At 37.1% G+C, this 21,646-nt stretch overlaps 2 protein-coding genes across 2 annotated transcripts; one reads left to right on the forward strand and one right to left on the reverse strand.

The window, feature by feature from the left end:
* The first annotated feature begins 2,327 nt into the window (after window positions 1–2,327).
* LOC137014997 (olfactomedin-like) lies at window positions 2,328–4,239 on the forward strand. Its single transcript, XM_067379613.1, has 5 exons — window positions 2,328–2,430; window positions 2,520–2,678; window positions 2,793–3,005; window positions 3,141–3,273; window positions 3,379–4,239. The coding sequence occupies exons 1-5, from the start codon at window positions 2,398–2,400 to the stop codon at window positions 4,188–4,190; spliced, it is 1,350 nt and encodes a 449-aa protein (XP_067235714.1). The 5' UTR covers window positions 2,328–2,397; the 3' UTR covers window positions 4,191–4,239.
* Window positions 4,240–4,370: 131 nt separating this feature from the next.
* si:dkeyp-50b9.1 (uncharacterized) lies at window positions 4,371–19,264 on the reverse strand. The gene is made up of 12 exons (XM_067380668.1): window positions 19,142–19,264; window positions 13,956–14,091; window positions 13,676–13,859; window positions 10,850–11,014; window positions 9,718–9,805; window positions 9,323–9,447; window positions 7,723–7,784; window positions 7,580–7,646; window positions 7,336–7,420; window positions 7,134–7,209; window positions 6,324–6,392; window positions 4,371–5,730 (listed from the first exon to the last, which is right to left on the reverse strand). Exons 1-12 carry the CDS (start codon window positions 19,262–19,264, stop codon window positions 5,618–5,620), a joined length of 1,293 nt encoding a protein of 430 aa, XP_067236769.1. The 3' UTR covers window positions 4,371–5,617.
* Window positions 19,265–21,646: the final 2,382 nt, after the last annotated feature.

The raw sequence follows: 21,646 nt of genomic DNA on the forward strand, positions 1-21,646 counted from the left end.
TCGTAAGCAAAAGAAGATATTTTCACATTTCCTGTAAGACATTAAGTACAATTTACCTCAATATTCAAATTCAAAAAGTTTTCACCTGGAAACTTTGAACCTTTTTTAATAGTTGTATTTGAGTCCCTCACTTGTCCTCAGTGTAAAAAGATGGAGCTCAAAATCATACAGTCACTGCTGGAAAGGGTTCAAATATGCAAAAAAATGCTTGAAAATATATATATGTGGGTACGGAAAGTATTCAGACCCCCTTAAATTTTTCACTCTTTGTTATATTACAGCCATTTGCTAAAACAAAATTCATTTTTTTCCTAATTAATGTACACACAGCACCCCATATTGACAGAAATTTGCAGATTTATTAAAAAAGAAAAACTGAAATATCACATGGTCCTAAGTATTCAGACCCTTTGCTGTGACACTCATATATTTAACTCAGGTGCTGTCCATTTCTTCTGATCATCCTTGAGATGGTTCTACACCTTCATTTGAGTCCAGCTGTGTTTGATTATACTGATTGGACTTGATTAGGAAAGCCACACATCTGTCTATATAAGACCTTACAGCTCACAGTGCATGTCAGAGCAAATGAGAATCATGAGGTCAAAGGAACTGCCTGAAGAGCTCAGAGACAGAATTGTGGCAAAAAACAGATCAGGCCAAGGTTACAAAAATTTATGCTGCACTTAAGGTTCCTAAGAGCGCAGTGGCCTCCATAATCCTTAAATGGAAGACGTTTGGGATGACCAGAACTCTTCCTAGAGCTGGCCGTCCGGCCAAACTGAGCTATCGGGGGAGAAGTGCCTTGATGAGAGAGGTAAAGAAGAGCCCAAAGATCACTGTGGCTGAGCTCCAGAGATGCAGTCGGGAGATGGGAGAAAGTTGTAGAAAGTCAACCATCACTGTAACCCTCCACCAGTCGGGGCTTTATGGCAGAGTGGCCCGACGGAAGCCTCTCCTCAGTGCAAGACACATGAAAGCCCGCATGGAGTTCGCCAAGATGGTGAGAAATAAGATTCTCTGGTCTGATGAGAACAAGATAGAACTTTTTGGCCTTAATTCTAAGCGGTATGTGTGAAGAAAACCAGGCACTGCTCATCACCTGTCCAATACAGTCCCAACAGTGAAGCATGGTGGTGGCAGCATCATGCTGTGGGGGTGTTTTTCAGCTGCAGGGACAGGACAACTGGTTGCAATCGAGGGAAAGATGAATGCGGCCAAGTACAGGGATATCCTGGATGAAAACCTTCTCCAGAGTGCTCAGGACCTCAGACTGGGCCGAAGGTTTACCTTCCAACAAGACAATGACCCTAAGCAAACAGCTAAAATAACGAAGAAGTGGCTTCACAACAACTCTGTGACTGTTCTTGAATGGCCCAGCCAGAGCCCTGACTTAAACCCAATTGAGCATCTCTGGAGAGACCTAAAAATGGCTGTCCACCAACGTTTATAATCCAACCTGACAGAACTGGAGAGGATCTGCAAGGAGGAATGGCAGAGGATCCCCAAATCCAGGTGTGAAAAACTTGTTGCATCTTTCCCAAAAAGACTCATGGCTGTATTAGATCAAAAGGGTGCTTCTACAAAATACTGAGCAAAGGGTCTGAATACTTAGGACCATGTGATATTTCAGTTTTTCTTTTTTAATAAATCTGCAAAAATGTCAACAATTCTGTGTTTTTCTGTCAATATGGGGTGCTGTGTGTACATTAATGACGAAAAAAAAAAAACTTATGAATGATTTTAGTAAATGGCTGCAATATAACAAAGAATTAAAAATTTAAGGGGGTCTGAATACTTTCCGTACCCACTGTATATTCACACATGTTTGATCATCTTATGTGATTTATACCAATATAAGAATTAAGGATATACAACAAATTAAAAAGAAATCATATCAACACCAACACCAATACCAATTGTAAGAAGAATACCAGATTTTTGCTGACATGAGAAAAAGTTAAAAATTGTCCCCTTCATGAATGACATTTTTCCTTGAAATCTTCATTAGTAAAATACATGTATTTACATATTTTTGTTATATTGTACTGACGTAAAGAAAAACTAAAACTAGTTAACTTAATTTCTGTCGTTTCAGTATCATGCAGTACTGAAATCAGTTTGCAGTCTTCATGATGTAATAAAAGTGCAAATGTTGGCATAAAATCTACGATGAACTGGGGTTGAAAAATTTTAGTGGGGAACTTGTGGTAGAATTTTTCCACATTTCTCAACTAAATTTTTTCCTGAATTGCTGAAATGAGCAATATGTGCAATTTCACATCCTCTTCAACAGACCCCCAAAACTGCAAATTAGCATAAATAAAATTTGCGTCATCTTAGTGTTTACGTGGTGGTTTAAAGCAGATCTTTAGTCTTTCAGTCCATTCGGTCAACATGTTCGTCAACCTGCTGCTCCTCACAGTCATCGTAAGTTTTTTATTTGTGTCTTGAATTAGCTCACAGGTTTCTACAATTCTGATATCTCACATAGTAATCTAATTGTGTTTGTACATAAGGCGACTGTTGAAGCTCAGAGAGTTCCAGGTCTACAGAAGACAGATTCATGTTTGTGCAAAATAAACAACTCTATCTGGACCTTCCCTGCTGTACAGTTTGTGGAAGTTACAAAACAGGTCCAGACCTGTGAGGAGAATCTGAATGAATTTGAGGAAAAGGTAAGGTATCAGTTAAGCTTCTTTATAACAATTGCAACTACGCTGCATTGATTTTTAAATGTTGTTCATTTAAATTGAGAAGAATCTTGAATTATATCAATTAACTACTTCCAGTTGAGGAACACAGATGCAGAACTGCCGTTGATGAGAGCCAATCTTCAGAACATCACAGCCCGTCTGAAAGCATTTAATTACCTTCGCACAAGTGGACTGTACAACGCCCTTCACCTGCGACAGCTGAACCAGGAACTTGAGGAAATCCATCAAATTGTCAATGAAGCACACATGGAGAACCCCAACAACGAGACACATAACCTGCTAAGTGAGGTAGACATTGATCATAAATATTTCTAAGCTATTTTCTTTTTGTGATCATTGTTTCAAATCATTCTCGAATGACAGAAACAAAATAATAGTGAATGTGATCACAGTTTTTAATGGTGCCATCTGTGTTGTTCTCAGTTAAATAAGGCAAAACATGATGTCCAGAGGATGTACAAAGATGATTTCTTCAACCTGGAGAACATGAAGAAGAGGTTACGTAACCTCAACAACCGAGCACAGGCTTGCAAGACCATACCAAACAATTTCAGAAGTAAGTACATTACTATTTGTGAGATTTTTTTTTCTCTGAAGGAAGGATTTAAGGTTCTAACAAACTAAGAAACGGCTCAAACTGTGTAACTACAATTACTTGCAGGCACTTGTCATCAGCGTATCATGACCAGAATAAGTTCTCCAAGTCTCACCAAGCTCAATTCCTTTAGCAAGTCCTATATTTCTGGTGCCTGGGGTCGTGATGCCCTACTAACCAATAAGGAACGTTATTGGGAACACTGTTTGGTGAGTGGACACAAGCATGGGAACACAATCAGGATTTACAACTCACATGAAGACTTCATGTCCAACAAGAACTACAAAGATGAACCGATAGCATCATCCTACAGTGACAAAAATGCCGTTCAGGGCTCTGGCACTATACTGTACGACAATACCGTATTTTACCAATGCTACAGCACTGCTGAAATCTGCAGCTTCAACATTACAACAAAAGCAACCAAACGTATGAAACTGGATGCTGCCGGAATCGACAACAAGTTCCCTTTCTGCTACTACAGCTGCCGTGACTGGACAGACATCGACCTGGAAGCTGATCAAGACGCTGTGTGGGTGATATATGCTACAGAGGAGAACCACGGCAACATTGTTGTGAGCCGCTTAGATCCGCTGGAGCTCAATATCACACATACCTGGAAGACACATCTCTTTAAGAGGTCTGTCACCAGCACGTTTATGGTGTGCGGGGTCCTGTATGCTACACGCTTTGTTAGCACTTACCAAGAAGAGGTGTTTTATGCTTTCGATACAACCACTGGCCAAGAGATAAACACTCTTTCTTTGCCTTTTGAGAAGGTTTCTGCTGGAATAGCCAATCTCAACCACAATCCTGTTGATGGGAAACTCTACTTGTATAATGATGCCTATCTTTTAGCATATGATACTTTCTTCTGAGGGCGTTTCAAGTGCAATTACCCAATAAAAAGTGTCTTGTGTTTCAAATTCAAAACTGGTCTTGTTTATTTCCCAAAGTTGGTATACAGATAGTCAGAGACTTTTACTTCTGCGAGCCAAGAGAGCAACTCTCAAAACATGACATTCATAAACTACTGTATATGAGACTGAGGTACAACATACAAACAAATGCAAAAATAACAAATATTCTCAAAAATGTGACAATTGACATCAAACAATTAAAGGTGACATTGAACGGTTTTTTTTTTACAAGATGTAATATAAGTCTAAGGTGTCCCCTGAATGTGTCTGTGAAGTTTCAGCTCAAAATACCCCATACATTTTTTTTAATTCATTTTTTTAACTGCCTATTTTGGGGCATCATTAACTATGCATCAATATATAAGTTGCGGCCCCTTTAATTCTCGTGCTCCCCCGCCCATGGAGCTCGCGCTTGCTTTAACCAGCATAAACAAAGTTTACACAGCTAATATAACCCTCAAAATGGATCTTTACAAAGTGTTCGTCATGCATACTGCTTGCATACATCGGATCATGTAAGTGTAGTATTTATTTGGACGTTTACTTTTGATTCTGCATGAGTTTGTTTGTGCTCCGTGGCTAAAGCTAACATTACACACTGTTGGAGAGATTTATAAAGAATGAAGTTGTGTTTATGCATTATACAAGACCGCAAGTGTTTAATAATGAAAATAGCGACGGCTCTTGTCTCCGTGAATACAGTAAGAAACGATGGTAACTTTAACCACATTTAACAGTACATTAGCAACATGCTAACGAAACAGTTAGAAATACAATTTACAAATATCACTAAAAATATCATTATATCATGGATCATGTCAGTTATTTTGCTCCATCTGCCATTTTTCACTGTTGTTCTTGCTTGCTTACCTAGTCTGTTGATTCAGCTGTGCACATCCAGACGGTAATACTGGCTGCCCTTGTCTAATGCCTTTCATAATGTTGGGAACATGAGCTGGCATATGCAAATATTGGGGGTGTACATATTAATGATCTCGACTGTTACGTAACAGTCAGTGTTATGTTGAGATTCGCCTGTTCTTCAGAGGTCTTTTAAACAAATGAGATTTATATGAGAAGGAGGAAACAATGGAGTTTGAGACTCACTGTATGTCTTTTCCATGTACTGAACTCTTGTTATTTAACTATGCCAATATAAATTCATTTTTTTATTCTAGGGCACCTTTAACATTTGTCTCTCTCAAGTCTGCAATAAAAGGTACAAAATTTATAATGAAAACAATCCAACTTACATCACCATCAGACATGCCTAAAAATCTGATGAAAATCAATGCATAATAAATAAATATAGTATGTTTTATGCTTATTATAATCATATCATACATTGCCCTTCATATATTTTAAAGTAGAATGCAGCAGTTTAATCAGCAGCCTCCAGCGCCCTCTGGTGTCTGGATTAAAGGTTCTTCAGACTGTGCTTGTTCTTGCTTTTCTGTTCCTGGTTTTGAATGCTCCTGGTCAGTCTGTTCCTGATCATCTGGAAATTAGACAATCCAATATGTTCAGAACACTTTATGTTGCATGTTATTCCTTACAACTCAACTTTAGCTTTATCTATGAGACAAAAAGCATTGGATGAGGCAAGTTCTTTCATCATATACTCCACTTCATGTCATGCTTAAAATGTCCTATTTCTTCACTAAATGTCTACTTGTTCTGACTGAAGCGAATTCGCACTTGTTGAGTACTCATTATCGTACCTCTCTTGGCTTTCTTTTTATAGACAGCATCGATCTTATGGGTTTTTCTTCGCCCTTCACTGTTGAGCCAGTGGAGCTTTATGACTCATTATAACTCTGTTCTATGAGTCACAGGCTAGAAGACAAGCGGCTCTTATAATTGGATGTGCAAGCAAAGGTCAGTCTGAGCTTGTTATTGGTCAGGTGCTTCAAAAGGATATCATGGTCGCTTAGTCAATATGACAGGCAGAGATCTTGCGGGTAACTGTTATTACAGCACATGAGCATATTAGAGCAACTGTTCAAATCAGCTGAGATTGGAGGGTATCATATGTGCCGTTTGCAGCTAATTAAATGTGAATGACCACTGCTAGATGAAACAAACACTCACCTGAGTCTGAGTCATTACTGCCTAACAGTTTTTGTGCATTCTTCAGCCTGTACATCAAGAACCTGTTTTCTACAGAAATTAGTAAAAGAGATACATTTAGATTACATTGGCCCTCATCTAACACTTAAAGGCTTAGTTCACCCAAAAATGAAAACTCATGTCGTTCAACACCTGTAAGACCTTCGTTCATCTTCGGAACACAAATTAAGATATTATTGATGAAATCCGATGGCTGTCATCGGATTCATGTGAAGTCAACAGTTCATGTTAGTACAGTGGTTCTACCTTAATATTAAAAAGCGACGAGAATACTTTTTGTGTGCCAAAAAAAACAAAATAACGACTTTTCAACAATATCTAGAGATGGCCGATTTCAAAACACTGCTTCATGAAGCTTCAAATCTTTTGTTTTGAATCAGTGATTCAGAGCGCCAAAGTCACATGATTTCAGCAGTTTAATCTGAATCACTGATTCGAAACAAAGATTTGTTTTTTGGCACACAAAAAGTATTTTCGTCGCTTTATAATATTAAGGTAGAACCACTGTAGTCACATGAACTGTTTTAAATATGTTTTTAGTAGCTTTCTGGGCATCTGAAAGTGTTAATTATCTTGCTGTCAATGCAGGCCTCACTGAGCCATCGGATTTTACTGTGTTCTGAAGATGAACGAAGGTCTTACAGGTGTAGAAAGACATGAGGGTGAGTAATTAATGACAGAATTTTCATTTTTGGGTGAACTAACCCTTTAATGTAAAATTGGAAGGCAAATATTGGGGCATGATGAATTTGCACCTGTACACAAACATACCTACATCATGCCTCTTTCGTTTTTCGAGTTCTAGTTTGGAGTTGAGACGGTCCACTTCCTCACGTTGTAGACCTATCTGAAAAACCACACACACATACATTAGAAAATCGACATAGAAACATAGTCTATCTGTGATTATAACAAAATGACACCTTTCAGTAAGTAAGAGGACCATCAAATATTGTACAAAATGTAATATCACCTGTTCACGTAAGGTTTTGACTTCTTTGAGTAGCCTGGTGACACACATAACCTGTTGCTGATATGCACTGAGAGCCTGTGACCTTCTAAGAAACAGAGACACCATTAATCTTGAAATCAGATGTTTTTTAATACATTTTAGGTTATTATTAGTGGTGCTTGCTAAGATTGTTGCTCATATTTAGGGATAGAACAAACCTTGCATTGCAACCACTCAACACAGAAGTTAGTGAAAATTAACTCACGCCATATCCATGTCCATCTCCAACTCTCGTAAACTCAGGGAGAAAACAGGATTTCTCATCTTTATGTCTAAAGGGAAATGTGTTGAACGAAAACATGAAGTTGTAATTGTGTGTTCATGAGTGTGTGTGTGTGTGTGTCTCACCTGTAGTAAAGGGTGGCAGGTAGCTCATGAGAATACTGTTGGTCCAGTCATCTTTCAGCTCTCTGTGCAGTATACCAAAACAAAACTTTCAGAATTTATTGAGTATCATTAAATCAAATTTGAAAAAAAAAAAAAAAGTGTTTTATATGATTGCTTAATAAACATAGCTGAATTACAGTCAAACCAAACAACTTTTCATTCATTAATACAGTTTATTCAATATAGTTTAAAAAAAAATGGTAATAAAATATGACAGGATCTCAGGGTTAAACTGTGTCAGAAAAAATAATCCTAATTATGTCAGATAACACTAAAGGAAAACTTGGTCAGGTCAAAGTGTCTGAATAATTTTTGGTTCAAAAATGCTTATCACTTTTACTGGTAGTCCACTGTATGGAGAATTTTTTGGGTATGATATGTCACAGTTTACTTTATTTTGCATAAATGAACTATAGTTTCCTGCACCCACTAGTAAAAATATACCAAAAATATAAAAAATGTCTGAATAATTTTTGGTTTGACTGTATTTTGGATTGTATTATCTGTTTTATTTCAGTATTATTTATACTATTATAGTATTTATTAAGACTTTGAATTAGCTTTTATTTTTATATTTTCAGTATTTTAGTTTAAGTTTTAGTAATTTTGTTATGTGGTAATTTTTATTAGTTTATATATATATATATATATATATATATATATATATATATATATATATATATATATATATATATATATATATATATATATATATTTCTGTTTAGCTTTCATTTAAAATGTAGTAATTTTAGTCATTTAAAATGTAGTAAAATGTATTAATTTTATATAAACTTATTTATTTTGGTTATTTGCAAAGGCAAAGAAATGTATTTTTCATTTAATTTTAAAATTTAAGGTTTATATTTTACATGATTCCAGCTTTACTTCAATTATAAAACTGATTTTTAATAGTTTTTGTTAACAATAACAACACTGTTTATTATTATTGAATTACTGAATGGTTAAAATGGTTGTTTTAATAAATTATTAAAAGTTCAGTCAAAGTTAATGTTGTATAATGAATGATACATAATTTTTTTTAAAGGAACTAAATGCATTAACTACAGAAACACAAAGATTTATTGCAACTAAATATTAAACTAGATTGACAGCCCTAATTATTAATAAAATTAATTTATTGCATTTATAAATTTATACAGTAAGTCGTACACCAGCTGGCATAAGATGGCACTGTTTGTTTAAACAATAATAAAATAATCAGCAACTCCTGCCTCATATCCGCTGTCAATAAAGACATATTGGTCTCACAGACGCAGCAAGATTTGTAATAATCAGCATAAAGTCTAGTCCAGTTTTCAGCGTATTCTGGCTAAGAACGACCCACTTAGATGGACCATCTGTTCAATTGCCTTGTTTTATATGGCATTTAGAGGAAAGTAAATATGATTGCCATTTTGAGAAAGTCTTTTTGTGAGATGGTCCATGGACGGTCTGTGAGCGTGATTTTTGTATCTAGACATTTATTGTGTGATTTTTAAATTTAGATTTCCTGCATCTCTGTGACAGCACAACATGTAGTGTGGGACGGCATCATCTGTACTTGAACTTGTCATTGAGGAGGAGGTCGTCTGTGAACTCGTGTCGTTTGAAGAAACCTATTGCATCTGTGTCAACGTGAGCAACAAGTGCATCATATTGTCCTACTGCAGACTGAGTCTTCAGCAGCTGAAACAAAGTCCATAAAACAAACTAAAGAATTATAACCGTCAGACTGAATTTTTACAAAAAAACTAAATGGCAGTACTACATGCAATCAACAGAGGGCAGTGTCTAAGCAAAATACAAACTTCTAGGCCGTGTTTATTAACTTGCACCCCAAGTAACTGTTAAGACACAGCAGCACTGATATACAGTGTCATTCTCAACTATCCAAAGCAGAACATGTACAAGAAGTTTGACAAGATCTAAACAGATGCAATTTGTGCTTATGTTTACCTCCATAATGTAGCTGCCAATCCCACGGCGCCAGTGGCGTTTCCTAACAGCCAAAAGAGACAGCTGAAGCACCGTTTCTCCTGTAGACCTAGTTTCAAGACAGAAACAGAAGACTCCAAATCATTAGATCAGCATATTGCTTGATTTCCCGAGAAACATCCCTTTTACATGTTTCCACATTCTAGTAAGGGTGTGTGTATGGCAGACACTTGAGGTTAAACTTAAACCACAGGCCATGTGGAAGCCATTGGCACAAATACAGAGTGCAGAAGAGGGAAAGAAGCGAGAGAGGAAGCTAAAGTCTCTCATTGACTGGTAATAACACCCCACAGTCAGCAGGGCAGGGCAGGTTTCTCCACTCTTCAGCCCCTATTGACTGGAAATAGACTCAGGGTGGAGCAACAGCATTCAGTGGGATCTCATAATGACAAGGCTTGCTTCAGTTTGATGATATAAATAAAGTCTTTTTTAGGAATCCTGGATGGATTCCACTCATAGAGAGCTGAAATGCTGACTGAGGCTACAGTGAAGGACAGTTAGGAGCTTGTTCTTGCAGGTGGACTAAGTTTGATTTAGACTTGTGGATTGTAGGTGGAAGATGATTTTGCACAGAGGATATTCTATTACCTTTTAATGCAAAAAACAAACAAACAAACAGACAAAATGGAAAGTTTTGTAAATCAGTCAATTGCAATAAAAAGTATGTAAATGGGAGTAGGGTTCAAAGGGTTGGTGTAATAAACTGTAAGCATGCAAAATTATGTATGTCATCACACATGAGAGCTTTTGAATTGAATAAGATAATATGAAAATAATTTTGCGCATCTCTAGTTTGCATGTGTATAAAGTTTGGTGTGAACATCCCTTGTTGAATGCAACAAATTAGCTCGACTTTGGTTTACATTTTGTGTAATATCCATATTTTGTCTGCGAAACTTCCTCTTTATTGCAAAAAATGACTTCAAAATGCAATTGACAAAGCTTTACTGCATTGCCAAATGATGTTATAAGATACTAGCAGAAGAAAAGTATCTTGCTTTAAACCATTAGTGTTTTATTTCACAAAATAGTATTATATGGCTCTTTCACAGCTGTTTGATTGAATCAGGCTCAGTGCTTGTACTTTGCTTACAGTAGCTTGACTTCATAGCAAGCAGCAGCCACGATCAGAGATTCAACTCCTATGGCGGATGGAGGGATCTTTCCGTCTTCTCCTTGTACTGCTCTTCTTTCTTTCCTATCCCTCACTCCTTCCACAAACTCCTGTAGGCCTTCACAGAATCGCTCCCAAGACCAACTACAGGGAAACAGAGAACAGGCTCATACAAACTTTAACTTAAAAATGTTCTGGAATTTTATATCAACAGAACAGTAACTAGAAGACTTGAAACTATAAGAAGAATGACTGCAATCAAAAGTTAAAATAATATTTTGGATATTCACATACCCTTACATTAAAGGCACATTATGTAGTTTTCACCTCTAGAGGTCGCTTATTTAAAGGTGCCGTAGAACGTCTTTTTAAAAGATGTAATATAAGTCTAAGGTGTCCCTTGAATGTGTCTGTGAAGTTTCAGCTCAAAATACCCCATAGATTTTTTTTTTATTCATTTTTTTAACTGCATATTTTGGAGCCGATTTAGGCTGCGGCCCCTTTAATTGCTCACGATCCCCGACCACGGAGCTCGCGCTTGCCTTAAACAGCATAAACAAAGTTCACACAGCTAATATAACTCTCAAAATGGATCTTTACAAAGTGTTTGTCATGCAACATGTCTAATCGTGTAAGTATAGTATTTATTTGGATGTTTACATTTGGTTATGAATGAGTTTGATTGTGCTTCATGGCTAAAGCTAACATTACACACTGTTGGAGAGATTTATAAAGAATGAAGTTGTGCTTATGAATTATACAGACTGCAAGTGTTTAAAAAATGAAAATAACGACAGTCTTGTCAGTAAGAAACGATGGTAACTTTAACCACATTTAACAGTACATTAGCAACATGCTAACGAAACATTTATAAAGACAATTCACAAATATCACTAAAAATATCATGTTATCATGAATCATGTCAGTTATTATTGCTCCATCTGCCATTTTTCGCTGTTGTCTTTGCTTGCTTACCTAGTCTGATGATTCAGCTGTGCACAGATCTAGACGTCCTGCCCTTGTCTAATGCTTTGAACATGGGCTGGCATATGCAAATATTGGGGGTGTACATATAAATAATCCCGACTGTTACGTAACAGTCGGTGTTATGTTGAGATTCGCCTGTTCTTCGGAGGTCTTTTAAACAAATGAGATTTATATAAGAAGGAGGAAACAATGGAGTTTGAGACTCACTGTATGTCATTTCCATGTACTGAACTCTTGTTATTTAACTAAATAAATTCAATTTTTAATTCTAGGGCACCTTTAAAACAAAGGCATAGCTTGATGACGCCACGATCTGGCGGAATCATGGGAGGTGTTGTCTTCACGTCTACAGCCGGTGGAAAACAATCCAACGAGACTCGGGCAGAAATCATATTCATGGATGAGCTAATGTATAAAAGATTTATTAACATTACTGTCATATGAAGCAGGGTGTGGCTGAAAACCGTTGGAGCGATTGTTAATGAGAGACAAGTGCGACACACAACTCGAGCGCAGCGTAACTATTATTATTAATCATGGTAAAATATGGTACTCGCTGTAAATCAAGAAAATTAGATTTAAACAATAAGACTGTGTTGAGCTATATAATGATTAGTTTTCTGTCAATAAATGTATCAAAACAGTTGCTCACCTGTCTAACAAAACATAATATATTAAAGAGTCTTTGTTGTTTCCATGATTTCTACAAAATAAAACCGTAAATCGATGATAACACGGGTATGATGTCATTGATAGGCAATGTGTTCTGGTTAAAATTAGAGATTTCTCTGGATTTAAACATTCTTGGAAACATTTGGGATAATAACAGTACACAAGTCAGCAAAATATATAAAACTGTTCTAGTGGTTTTTGGGTATTTCAATACAAAAATCTTACATTTTGTGCCTGTATTATCAAAATTAAAATTGTATTCCTTTTGTGAACCTGTGTAGCAATTTTGTACAAAACCAACCAACTTTTTGCCATCTTCAACAATATTCTGTCACACTATACACTAACATTGTCCCAGTAAGTTACCATAATAGGATACAATTGTCACTGAAACTGGATAACGCAGTTGCGTTAACATAGAAACTAACCGGCATACAGGCATGGTGGCATTTGTCATTGTTATTGACCATAATAAGGTCATGATGATCTCTGTTAAATTTATTCCTTCCAAACTGTCACAAATAAACAAACATTCACTCCAGTTCACTCCTTTCCAAATCTGTGCCTATAGAAGGAGGGATGGAGCTGATAAGCAACACTTGGCAAACTGTTTACCAAAGAGGATCTGGGAAAAAGCCTTCGTAATCCCATTATCTTTAACAAAATCAGCAAACGATTTGTGTCAAATCACGTCATATACTGTCTCATTAATTCTCAATCAGAATGACTAATTAATTTTCAATCAAGTGTTTCTCACACAACACAATTATATGGTTTCAGAAAACCTGGAACAAAGTCATTTTTATGATACTTTGTGGTGTCTATTTTGGAGTTTGACAGCATAAATCACTATCCATTTTTCTTGGACACTCTTTATTGGCATTTGTGGTTCCATGAAGATCCTTTCACAAAAGGCTTTTTAAAGTGGAAAAATGTTCTTCAGATTATTAAAATGTAGAAAATAATGGTTTTCTGTTGGTCAATGCAGCGATACCAGTTGCGAAATCTGTGTGGGGAAATCTTTCGCCCTCACACGAAATTCCCAATCGTGTGGATTCCTATTCATATGACTGGATTTCGTACTTGAAAACGGAACAACGGCAAATGCGAGCACACCTTTAGAGTTACTTTTTAAAAAAGCTCAACCTGTTACTTGTCTCCACTTCTGGCGTCTCCTCTGAGGTTTCCTCTGGATCCTCTTCAGAGTCGCTGTATAGCTCAGCAAGCAGCTTGAGTGTGGAATTGGGTCTGTCTGTTGTTTTACAGGGCATTGGGCTCACATCTGTCCTCTTGTTTCTGGAAGTCCTGCCCCTATAGTCCTCTAAAACATCTGCAAAGAGAAATCAGCATAAAATACTCTTAGGCCAACACTCATGCTCACTAGCATAATTTATGCTCTATTTCCCAACCAAGGTGAATTTCATACCTGCATGGTCCCGTGATAAAATAATAGTACGTATCCCAGGGTAGTGCACTGTTTCGTGCACGTCTCTGGGGCCGACATCAGGCAAGGATGTGTCCAACAGAGCCACCACAGCCCGAAGAACATCCTCATTCCTTATCTGCAAGATCAAGAGAATCTCTGAGCACACATGCTCGCACTATGCATGTAAATGTCAACACAGAACACAACAAATCAAAACATCTGCCTCAGGTTATGAAGAAAAGAGCAGTGGACTCAAGACGTCATGCGGCCAGCAATTCAGTGCAAAAGGACGACTGCAGCATGACGCCCACCCCCCACACCAGTGTTTGCAAAGCTCTAGCTGTGCAGCAGTGGGGAAAAATCCATTCAATTAAGACTGGGAGTTCCTTGACAACACGATGGGATGCTGAAATGTGACCTATATTCCTGATCGTGCTGGCTCTATAATTTCATATTTTGTGGAGTGAGAGCTATAAAAGCCCAGATAAAATTTCAAAATCAAGGAGGGAGTTAATATGTGGAAGGGAAGTGGAATACAGCACTCAATAATCAATAAACATCAATGAAGGGAAAGCAAGCAAGATAATAAAAGAGGCTAAGTGGGATTGAAATGAATTAGCGTGTGGGTGGGTGTAAATGTATGGGTGTGTATGAGGCAATTTTTCACATTTATGTTGTTCCACATCCAAGTGAGCTGCCTACATAGGAAGCATTTTAAGGTACTCTGACGCAAAGACACTTCCAAAAAAAAGTATGCAACTTCATTATGTTGCCTACTAATATACCTTCTTTTGGCCAAATTCTATTGTATACATCCTTTGTGGAGAAGGCAATCCTAGAGAGTATTGCAACGTCAGTGAAAAATGAATCCAATAGCAAATGAGGTGAGAGTGATGATTATACATTATACTGAAAATATATATTTACACTAAAGTGTAAAGTATATTATTACACTATTACACTAAAGTACATTTATATTTCTTACAAAAACTCATTGTTTTGCTTCAGAAGGCCTTTATTAACCCTCTGGAGCCGTATGGATTACTTTTATGATGGATGGATGTGCTTTTTTTGGGCTTGAAAATCTCGGTTACTATAGGTTGTTTGCAATCACGTGGTTCTGGTGACGCGTGAAATACCGGTGGAGGGCAAGCAGTGAAAATCAGAATGGAAGAGATGGGGAAAAGTCCTTTCTGTGCTGGTTTAGAAAGGTATAAACAGAAAATCACAACATATGTTGGACGTGATCTTTATGTTATGAAGATGAGTGACTTTTCCACTGAATTGAAAGACTTGATTGCCATCGAGGAGGTAGATATAGAGAATGTGAAGCTGCCGTCACGCTGCGTTCAGGTCTAATCTGGGTTTGTTTTTGTTGCCTTTCTGCTAGTGAAGTTAAGGCAGTATTTTGATTTTCTGTCGCGATTGTGAAAAATGTCACCATTGTAGGCCATTTATGCCGAATCGAGAATTGCAACAGGAGCTCACATCATTGTTCAGGGAAAAAACTGGACTGTGTAATACAATTGTTGCCTTTTATATGCCGTATATCAAATCTAATAATGTCACTGATTTAACCCACTGCCTATCAATAAAATAATCACATAGCTGAGTGTTTTTGAAAGTGTTGTCTTGTTGAATCGACTTCTGTCAGCTTGTTAAACATTTATTTATTTGGACATTTTCTACCATGCTGAAGCAGCAGCGCATGACACTGTTCTCATGGTAACCAGATCAACATTGTGAACGGAAAACTACAAAACTGAAGTGAAAACATTATCATTCAATGAGATAAAATAGCTTCTCTTCCCTGCAAACGATAGCATGAAGAATGTGGATATTTAACCAAGTCAAAAACAAAAAAGGTAAGCAGGTATCCATCTTCATTTCAGTATCGGCAGAAGCAAAAGGCTTTTAAAGGCGACAACTTTTAAAGTTAAAAAACGTTATAAGTTATAAAAAAACGGTATAAGTTATGTAAACAATATAAACACCTTCTGGGTTCTCGATTTTATCGATTTGAGCAACCATAAACGACACAAACATACGAATTTTGAGTTTTTTATAGGATTCCTATATGGAAAAATCACTCCCTGCCCTCCAGACTCATTCTCGATGCTGCTGTGATGTCATGTGCAAACAACCTATTGACTCCCATTCTAAAGCTTGGAAGAGCCAGAATATTTTTAATATCATATTGTGTTTGACTGAAAGAAGATAGTCATATACACCTAGGATGGCTTGAGGGTGAGTAAATTAGATAATTTTCATTTTTGGGTGAACTAACCCTTTAATTTGCTTTATTTATCTAATTGATTTGTCCAATGTTTTGAACAGACAAAATTAAAAAAGTTATCTCAACTTTAGGGAAATAAGTAAAACTAAAAAAAATAAATAAAATGCAAAAAAAAGAAACAAAATATAATGAGCTGAGATTTTTTGTGTGTTTTAACCCATCATTTAATTTTTCTTTTTTTTCTTTTTCGGGACAATCTCTTAGAAAGCAGCAGCCTATCTAGGCAGTAAGCAGCAAGGCAGCTCACTAGGTTTTAGAAAAAAGCTTTAGGGTATGTTCAAATGACAACGATGTACTAAAAACTTATGCATTTTGGCCGTTCATTTTCATGAAAACGGCATTTTGAGAGCCTGAAAACGCAAACTTTTGAAAGTGCGAGTTTTTGAAAACAATACCATTACTATCTCCGTATAAACTACAAATTTGTGAAAACGGTGATGTCATGAGCATGTGTATTATGTATTCAGTCTATAGCAGGGGTTCCCAAACACATTCCTGGAGCCTCCGCAGCACTGCACATTTTGCATGTCTCCTTTGTCTGACACACCCATTTCAGGGCTGCGTCCGAAAACCTAGGTAGCTGACTTGCTGCCTCGCTGCATTATCAAGCAATGACTCATAAGGCAGCGTTTGTGCATGAAGGCACATCATGAAACGGATTTCGGACAGACTTCTGAGGCAGCATAAGAGTTTATTGATCTACAGCAATATAGCGTGAGCTTTGGTGAGAACTAAACAAATATTTAATTACTACAGTAGTAAATTCTAAAAGTAGAAATGACATCAAAAGTGGAAAATGTGGAAACTGAGCAGCAAACGCAACTTTCGGATGCTATCTTTTCTAATTTTTCTAGCTCAACTGTCACAGAATGGAAAACACAGGACTGTGGGATATCAAAGACAGAGAAGGATACATCTATGCTGCCTTCAGAAATCGGATGAAGGTATCTCAGGAGATAGGAAGTGAAGCTAACATTGGATTAGGACATGCCTTGATGCCTTCCTACCTTGAAATGTGTCTTCCGAAGGCAGCATTTTCCAGTTTTCGGACGCAGCCCAGGTCTTGGAGTCTCGACTAATGAGCTGATGATCTGAATCAGGTGTGTTTGATTAAGAAGACATGGAAAACACGCAGGCTGAAAACTGGAAAATGCTTCCTTCGGAGGACACATTTCAAGGTAGGAAGGCATCAAGGCACGTCCGAATCCAATGTTAGCTTCACTTCCTATCTCCTGAGATACCTTCATTTCTGAAGGCAGCATAGATGTATCCTTCTCTGTCTTTGATATCCCACAGTCCTGTGCGCTCCATTCTGTGAAAGTTGAGCTAGAAAAATAAAGATGGCATCCGAAAATTGCGAAAACTGCCTCAGAAGTCTGTCCAAAATCAGTTTCGTGAGGTGCCTTCATGTGCAAACGCTGCCTTACAAGTCATTGCCTGATAAGGCAGTGAGGCAACAAGTCAGCAGCCTAGGTTTTCGGATGCAGCCGCAGTTTTGGGGAAGCTCCAGGAATGTGTTTGGGAACCCCTGGTCTATTCCATTGTTAAGTCTGATGTCACGCGGCAGTGCTTCCGGGTCCAAACGCTCTATCTCATTCCACAAGAAAAACAACAAACAGTGCTAATATACACACACAATGTGGTGTAATACTACAAAAACTGTATAATCATAACCTTTATCCAGTTCTGGCTTCATCTATAATTCAGATTTTTAATCTCCGTATCCGCTTACATATATTTATATATAATCTATTTTTAATCTCTATAATAAAAATGTATAATTCAGATTTTGATCTCCATATCCATTTACATATATTATATATATCTTCCAAGGGGTTTTTTCCCTCCTAGGACTTTTTTTCCCAGTGCTAGCACGCTGGGTTTTTCTCCTAGGGGTTTTTTTCCACCCCTGGGAGTCAGCCGACATTGGCTTAATATAGCACCATCTTGTATATGTTACATATTACCACGCTTGGTTGTACAGCTTATTTTTAACCATTTCCATTTTTTCTGTGCTTCTAATATGTAAAGCTGCTTTGAAACAATTACCAATTGTAAAAGCGCTACATAAATAAATTTGACTTGACTTGACCTTTATCTCCATACCAAAATTCCAGATGGCCAGACAGTGATTCATCTTTTATAAATCGTTAAAATATTAATGTCTGTGATGCTGTGAGCATGGAGACTGTTGTGTAGACTGTAAGTATTTTAAATGTTTAACTTTTTTAAATGTTTGATGTTTAATATGATTAAATAGCGCTCATAAACAGCCGTCGATGGCATGCTCAAGTGAAACGAGTTGAGGCTTGGAGCCTTGGACCCAGAAACAGTGTTCCTTACGTCACGACTTAACAAGTGGATAGTGTTTCTTTACAAAGTGACATCGCCAACTACTGGCCTGGCGTGAATAATACAGCATTTTTAGTCGTTTTCACAGAACCGTGTGAACGGCAATCATTTTGACAACACTGTATGTGAAAATTGCAAAGGAAGTTTTCTGTTTTTAGTTGAAAACGTTGTTGCCCCTAAGTGTTAATAATAAATGTATTTTCTGTTGTAATATGCTGGTGTAGTAAGCATATCTGTGATCATCCTGAACTTTCAAATGTGGTATCTTTTAATGTTTTTTGGAGATGAACCAAAGCACAGAGAAATCTTTCCAAATCACTCGAGACCTCACCAACAAAAAGATATGAGAGCAAGAGAAAACACTGCAAACGCCTTTGTGATATTTGCATTTTCTGGTGGGATGCTTATACCAACATTTCCCATCATTTCCATAAATGACAACCTTTAAGGGAAATCAAATTTTGGACTTCTAGTGTGATATCAATCTAGTTCTTTACTAAGAATGTTAATGTAAAATAAGAGAGAAAGGGATACTGACCGTAGGCAGAATTGCAGGAGCATCTCTGGTTTGGAAGAGTTGGTGGAAGTTGATTATGATGGGCTGAGCAGTTAAATCACCCATGAAATGAACAATGTGGTGACGGACCACACATCCCTCCATCACTCACCGTAGACCAGCTAAAAAGAGAGGACACAGCTTTATAAACATTCATGAAATGAAACTTGGCCCTGCTATAAGGGAGTTTTATAGAGGACACTGGGGCTAGCTGTCACATGTAGGGACAACAGCATTTTTCATCCATCTTTTGTACAGTATTTTGTTAAGGGAGACACTACAGGCAAAAATACTGTTTTTTTCAGGCACCTGTCAATTTTGAGATTTTGCGCTTTTTGGCTTTTCATAAAGTGTTTCATAAAAAAAACATCCTCAATACACTTTTAAGTGTATATTTTATAGCACTTTATCTATTTGCGTCTATAGATTTCAATTACAGTAAATATCTTTAAAGGCAGTTTTCTCAAAATGAGTCAGAAATCTCCACTTCAGCATAACTTACATACAGTTTTATTCCTATCTATATTCTGAAGGTTTTTACAGAGGGATTTGTTGATATATAATTAGCCTGATTTTATACAATATTTTATTCTTAAAAAATGTTGTGGGGGGGGGTGGGGTTCTGGCTGTTGATAGTATTTTCTGATTTATGGAGTGATAAAAAGAGATATCCAAAATCCCCTCAGTAAAAACCTTTGAATTTAACATGTCCAAAAAATTAAACAAGAATTTTGAAACTTACATCATCCTATATTCAGATTTTTGTTCTAGAAATGTATGCAAATTAGCGCATATTTAATTAGATAACGCCTCATTTGCATATTTAAACATAACATTTTAGAAAACTTGTAATACAAAAAATGGCTGGGGAAGTATGGCGATATCTATTAGGTCTTTTTTTATCCTATTCACCTGGGGTGTCTCGCATTAAATTTATAAATTACTTTTGTCCAAAACAATGTTTTAAAATGTTAGTATGTTACTTTTTACGTTTGTGTTTTTTTATGAATTGTTTTTGTTTCGTTCATAATTTTGTTCACTCTTTACTTTTTAACTTAAAATAAACTATAAAACCTGTAAATACAGATGTGGAAGATGGAAGTCTACGTTACTTTGTTTAATTCCGCTTCAGTAGGTTCCCATTTTTGTGACTTATATCCATATCATGACATGTTGTCACAAAAGTGTTAAATAAACTATGCTAATTTTATAACTTTTTGTCGTCAAGACGTCGTGTTACGTTGACGTTGAAAAATAAAACAAATGTGAAATGTTAACTGGAGTGTTACGTTTTCCATTTGTTTAGTCGTGTTTAAACACAAGCGGCGTGTAATATCTATCCATATGTAAAGCTGTAAATATATCATTAAGCTAAATACCTCTAATGCCTGTTTCAGAAATGCTGATAGTTTAGACACCTTCCTTCTCAAAGTTGGCTGTGTTGTTGCTGTTAGGCACTTGGACAGCCGGTGTAACTATGGCAACGGTGGAGCTGGAACTCAATCGCAGTGTCTCCTGGGATTTGGAGTCCCCAATAACGAACATGCGATGACCACGTATGACGGTTTCTTTTCCGCTTGGTGGTTCTTAAAGGGATAGTTCACCCAAAATGAAAATCTGTCATAATTTACACACCATCAAAGCTAGAATGACTTACTTTATAGCGCTGAACACAAAAGGAGTGTTAGGTATAATAATAGACTCAGCAGTCAAGCATTCACTTAAACTGTAGCCTGTTAGAAAAAAGTCAATGGTCAGTTTTTTATGTTTTGTGTTCCACCTAAGAAAGTTGTAGAGGTGTTTAGTTCATAAACAAATCTTTTAAGTAAACAAATCATATCAACCGACTCAGATCAGACTCTTCTTTTTGATTGCTTTCCTGCTTGCATGAGAGCCGAGTCGCTGTTTGAGTTTGAATGAACTGAGGAAACTCAGCAGAGTTGCTAGGTTTTCACAAAAAACCCCGCCCAATTGCTGCTCAAAACTAGCCCAAAACTAGCCCAATCACATTTCAGGGGAGTCCCAAGGTAAAAATCACATTCCTGGGGGTAAAATGTGCTTTTTTTGGCAGGGCTCCCTTGGTAAAATTCGCATTCCAGGGACTAAATATCATGTTATTTTGGGTTGATTCAACCTGGGGACATGAAAAACAACCCGCGGGAACAGTGTAAAAGTAGCCCAATTCCGGTGGAAAACGGTGGGCTGCATCCGAAATTGCATACTTCCCTACTATATAGTAGGTGTAAAACAAAGGTCATCCTACTTCTTCTGGCGAGATTCTGAAGTGTGCATACAGTGGACACTTTACTATCCCATGAGGCCACTGGGGAGGATTTGTGAGTGGCAGTGAAGCGATGCAACTGACGCTGGTAGGTCACATGATAAGGGAAACATGGCGAATGTAGCAAAGACTATAGAATAACACAAGACACATCACTCGTATTGTTTTGAATGGGAGAAAGTGCAACGCGCAATATGGCGGAATAA

The sequence above is a fragment of the Chanodichthys erythropterus genome, chromosome 24, assembly GCF_024489055.1.
Source record: "Chanodichthys erythropterus isolate Z2021 chromosome 24, ASM2448905v1, whole genome shotgun sequence".
Taxonomy (NCBI): Eukaryota; Metazoa; Chordata; class Actinopteri; order Cypriniformes; family Xenocyprididae; genus Chanodichthys; species Chanodichthys erythropterus.

Excerpts from the sequence above, each read along its gene's own strand:
- LOC137014997 (XM_067379613.1), top strand. The coding sequence starts at position 2,398 with ATGTTCGTCAACCTGCTGCTCCTCACAGTCATC. Across the intron at positions 2,431-2,519 it reads TGCTGCTCCTCACAGTCATC|GCGACTGTTGAAGCTCAGAG; the intron begins GTAAGTTTTTTA and ends TTTGTACATAAG. Across the intron at positions 2,679-2,792 it reads TGAATGAATTTGAGGAAAAG|TTGAGGAACACAGATGCAGA; the intron begins GTAAGGTATCAG and ends AACTACTTCCAG.
- si:dkeyp-50b9.1 (XM_067380668.1), bottom strand. The coding sequence starts at position 19,264 with ATGGAGGGATGTGTGGTCCGTCACCACATTGTTCATTTCATGGGTGAT. Across the intron at positions 14,092-19,141 it reads CTCCTGCAATTCTGCCTACG|ATAAGGAATGAGGATGTTCT; the intron begins GTCAGTATCCCT and ends TTGATCTTGCAG. Across the intron at positions 7,647-7,722 it reads CCTGCCACCCTTTACTACAG|ACATAAAGATGAGAAATCCT; the intron begins GTGAGACACACA and ends ATTTCCCTTTAG.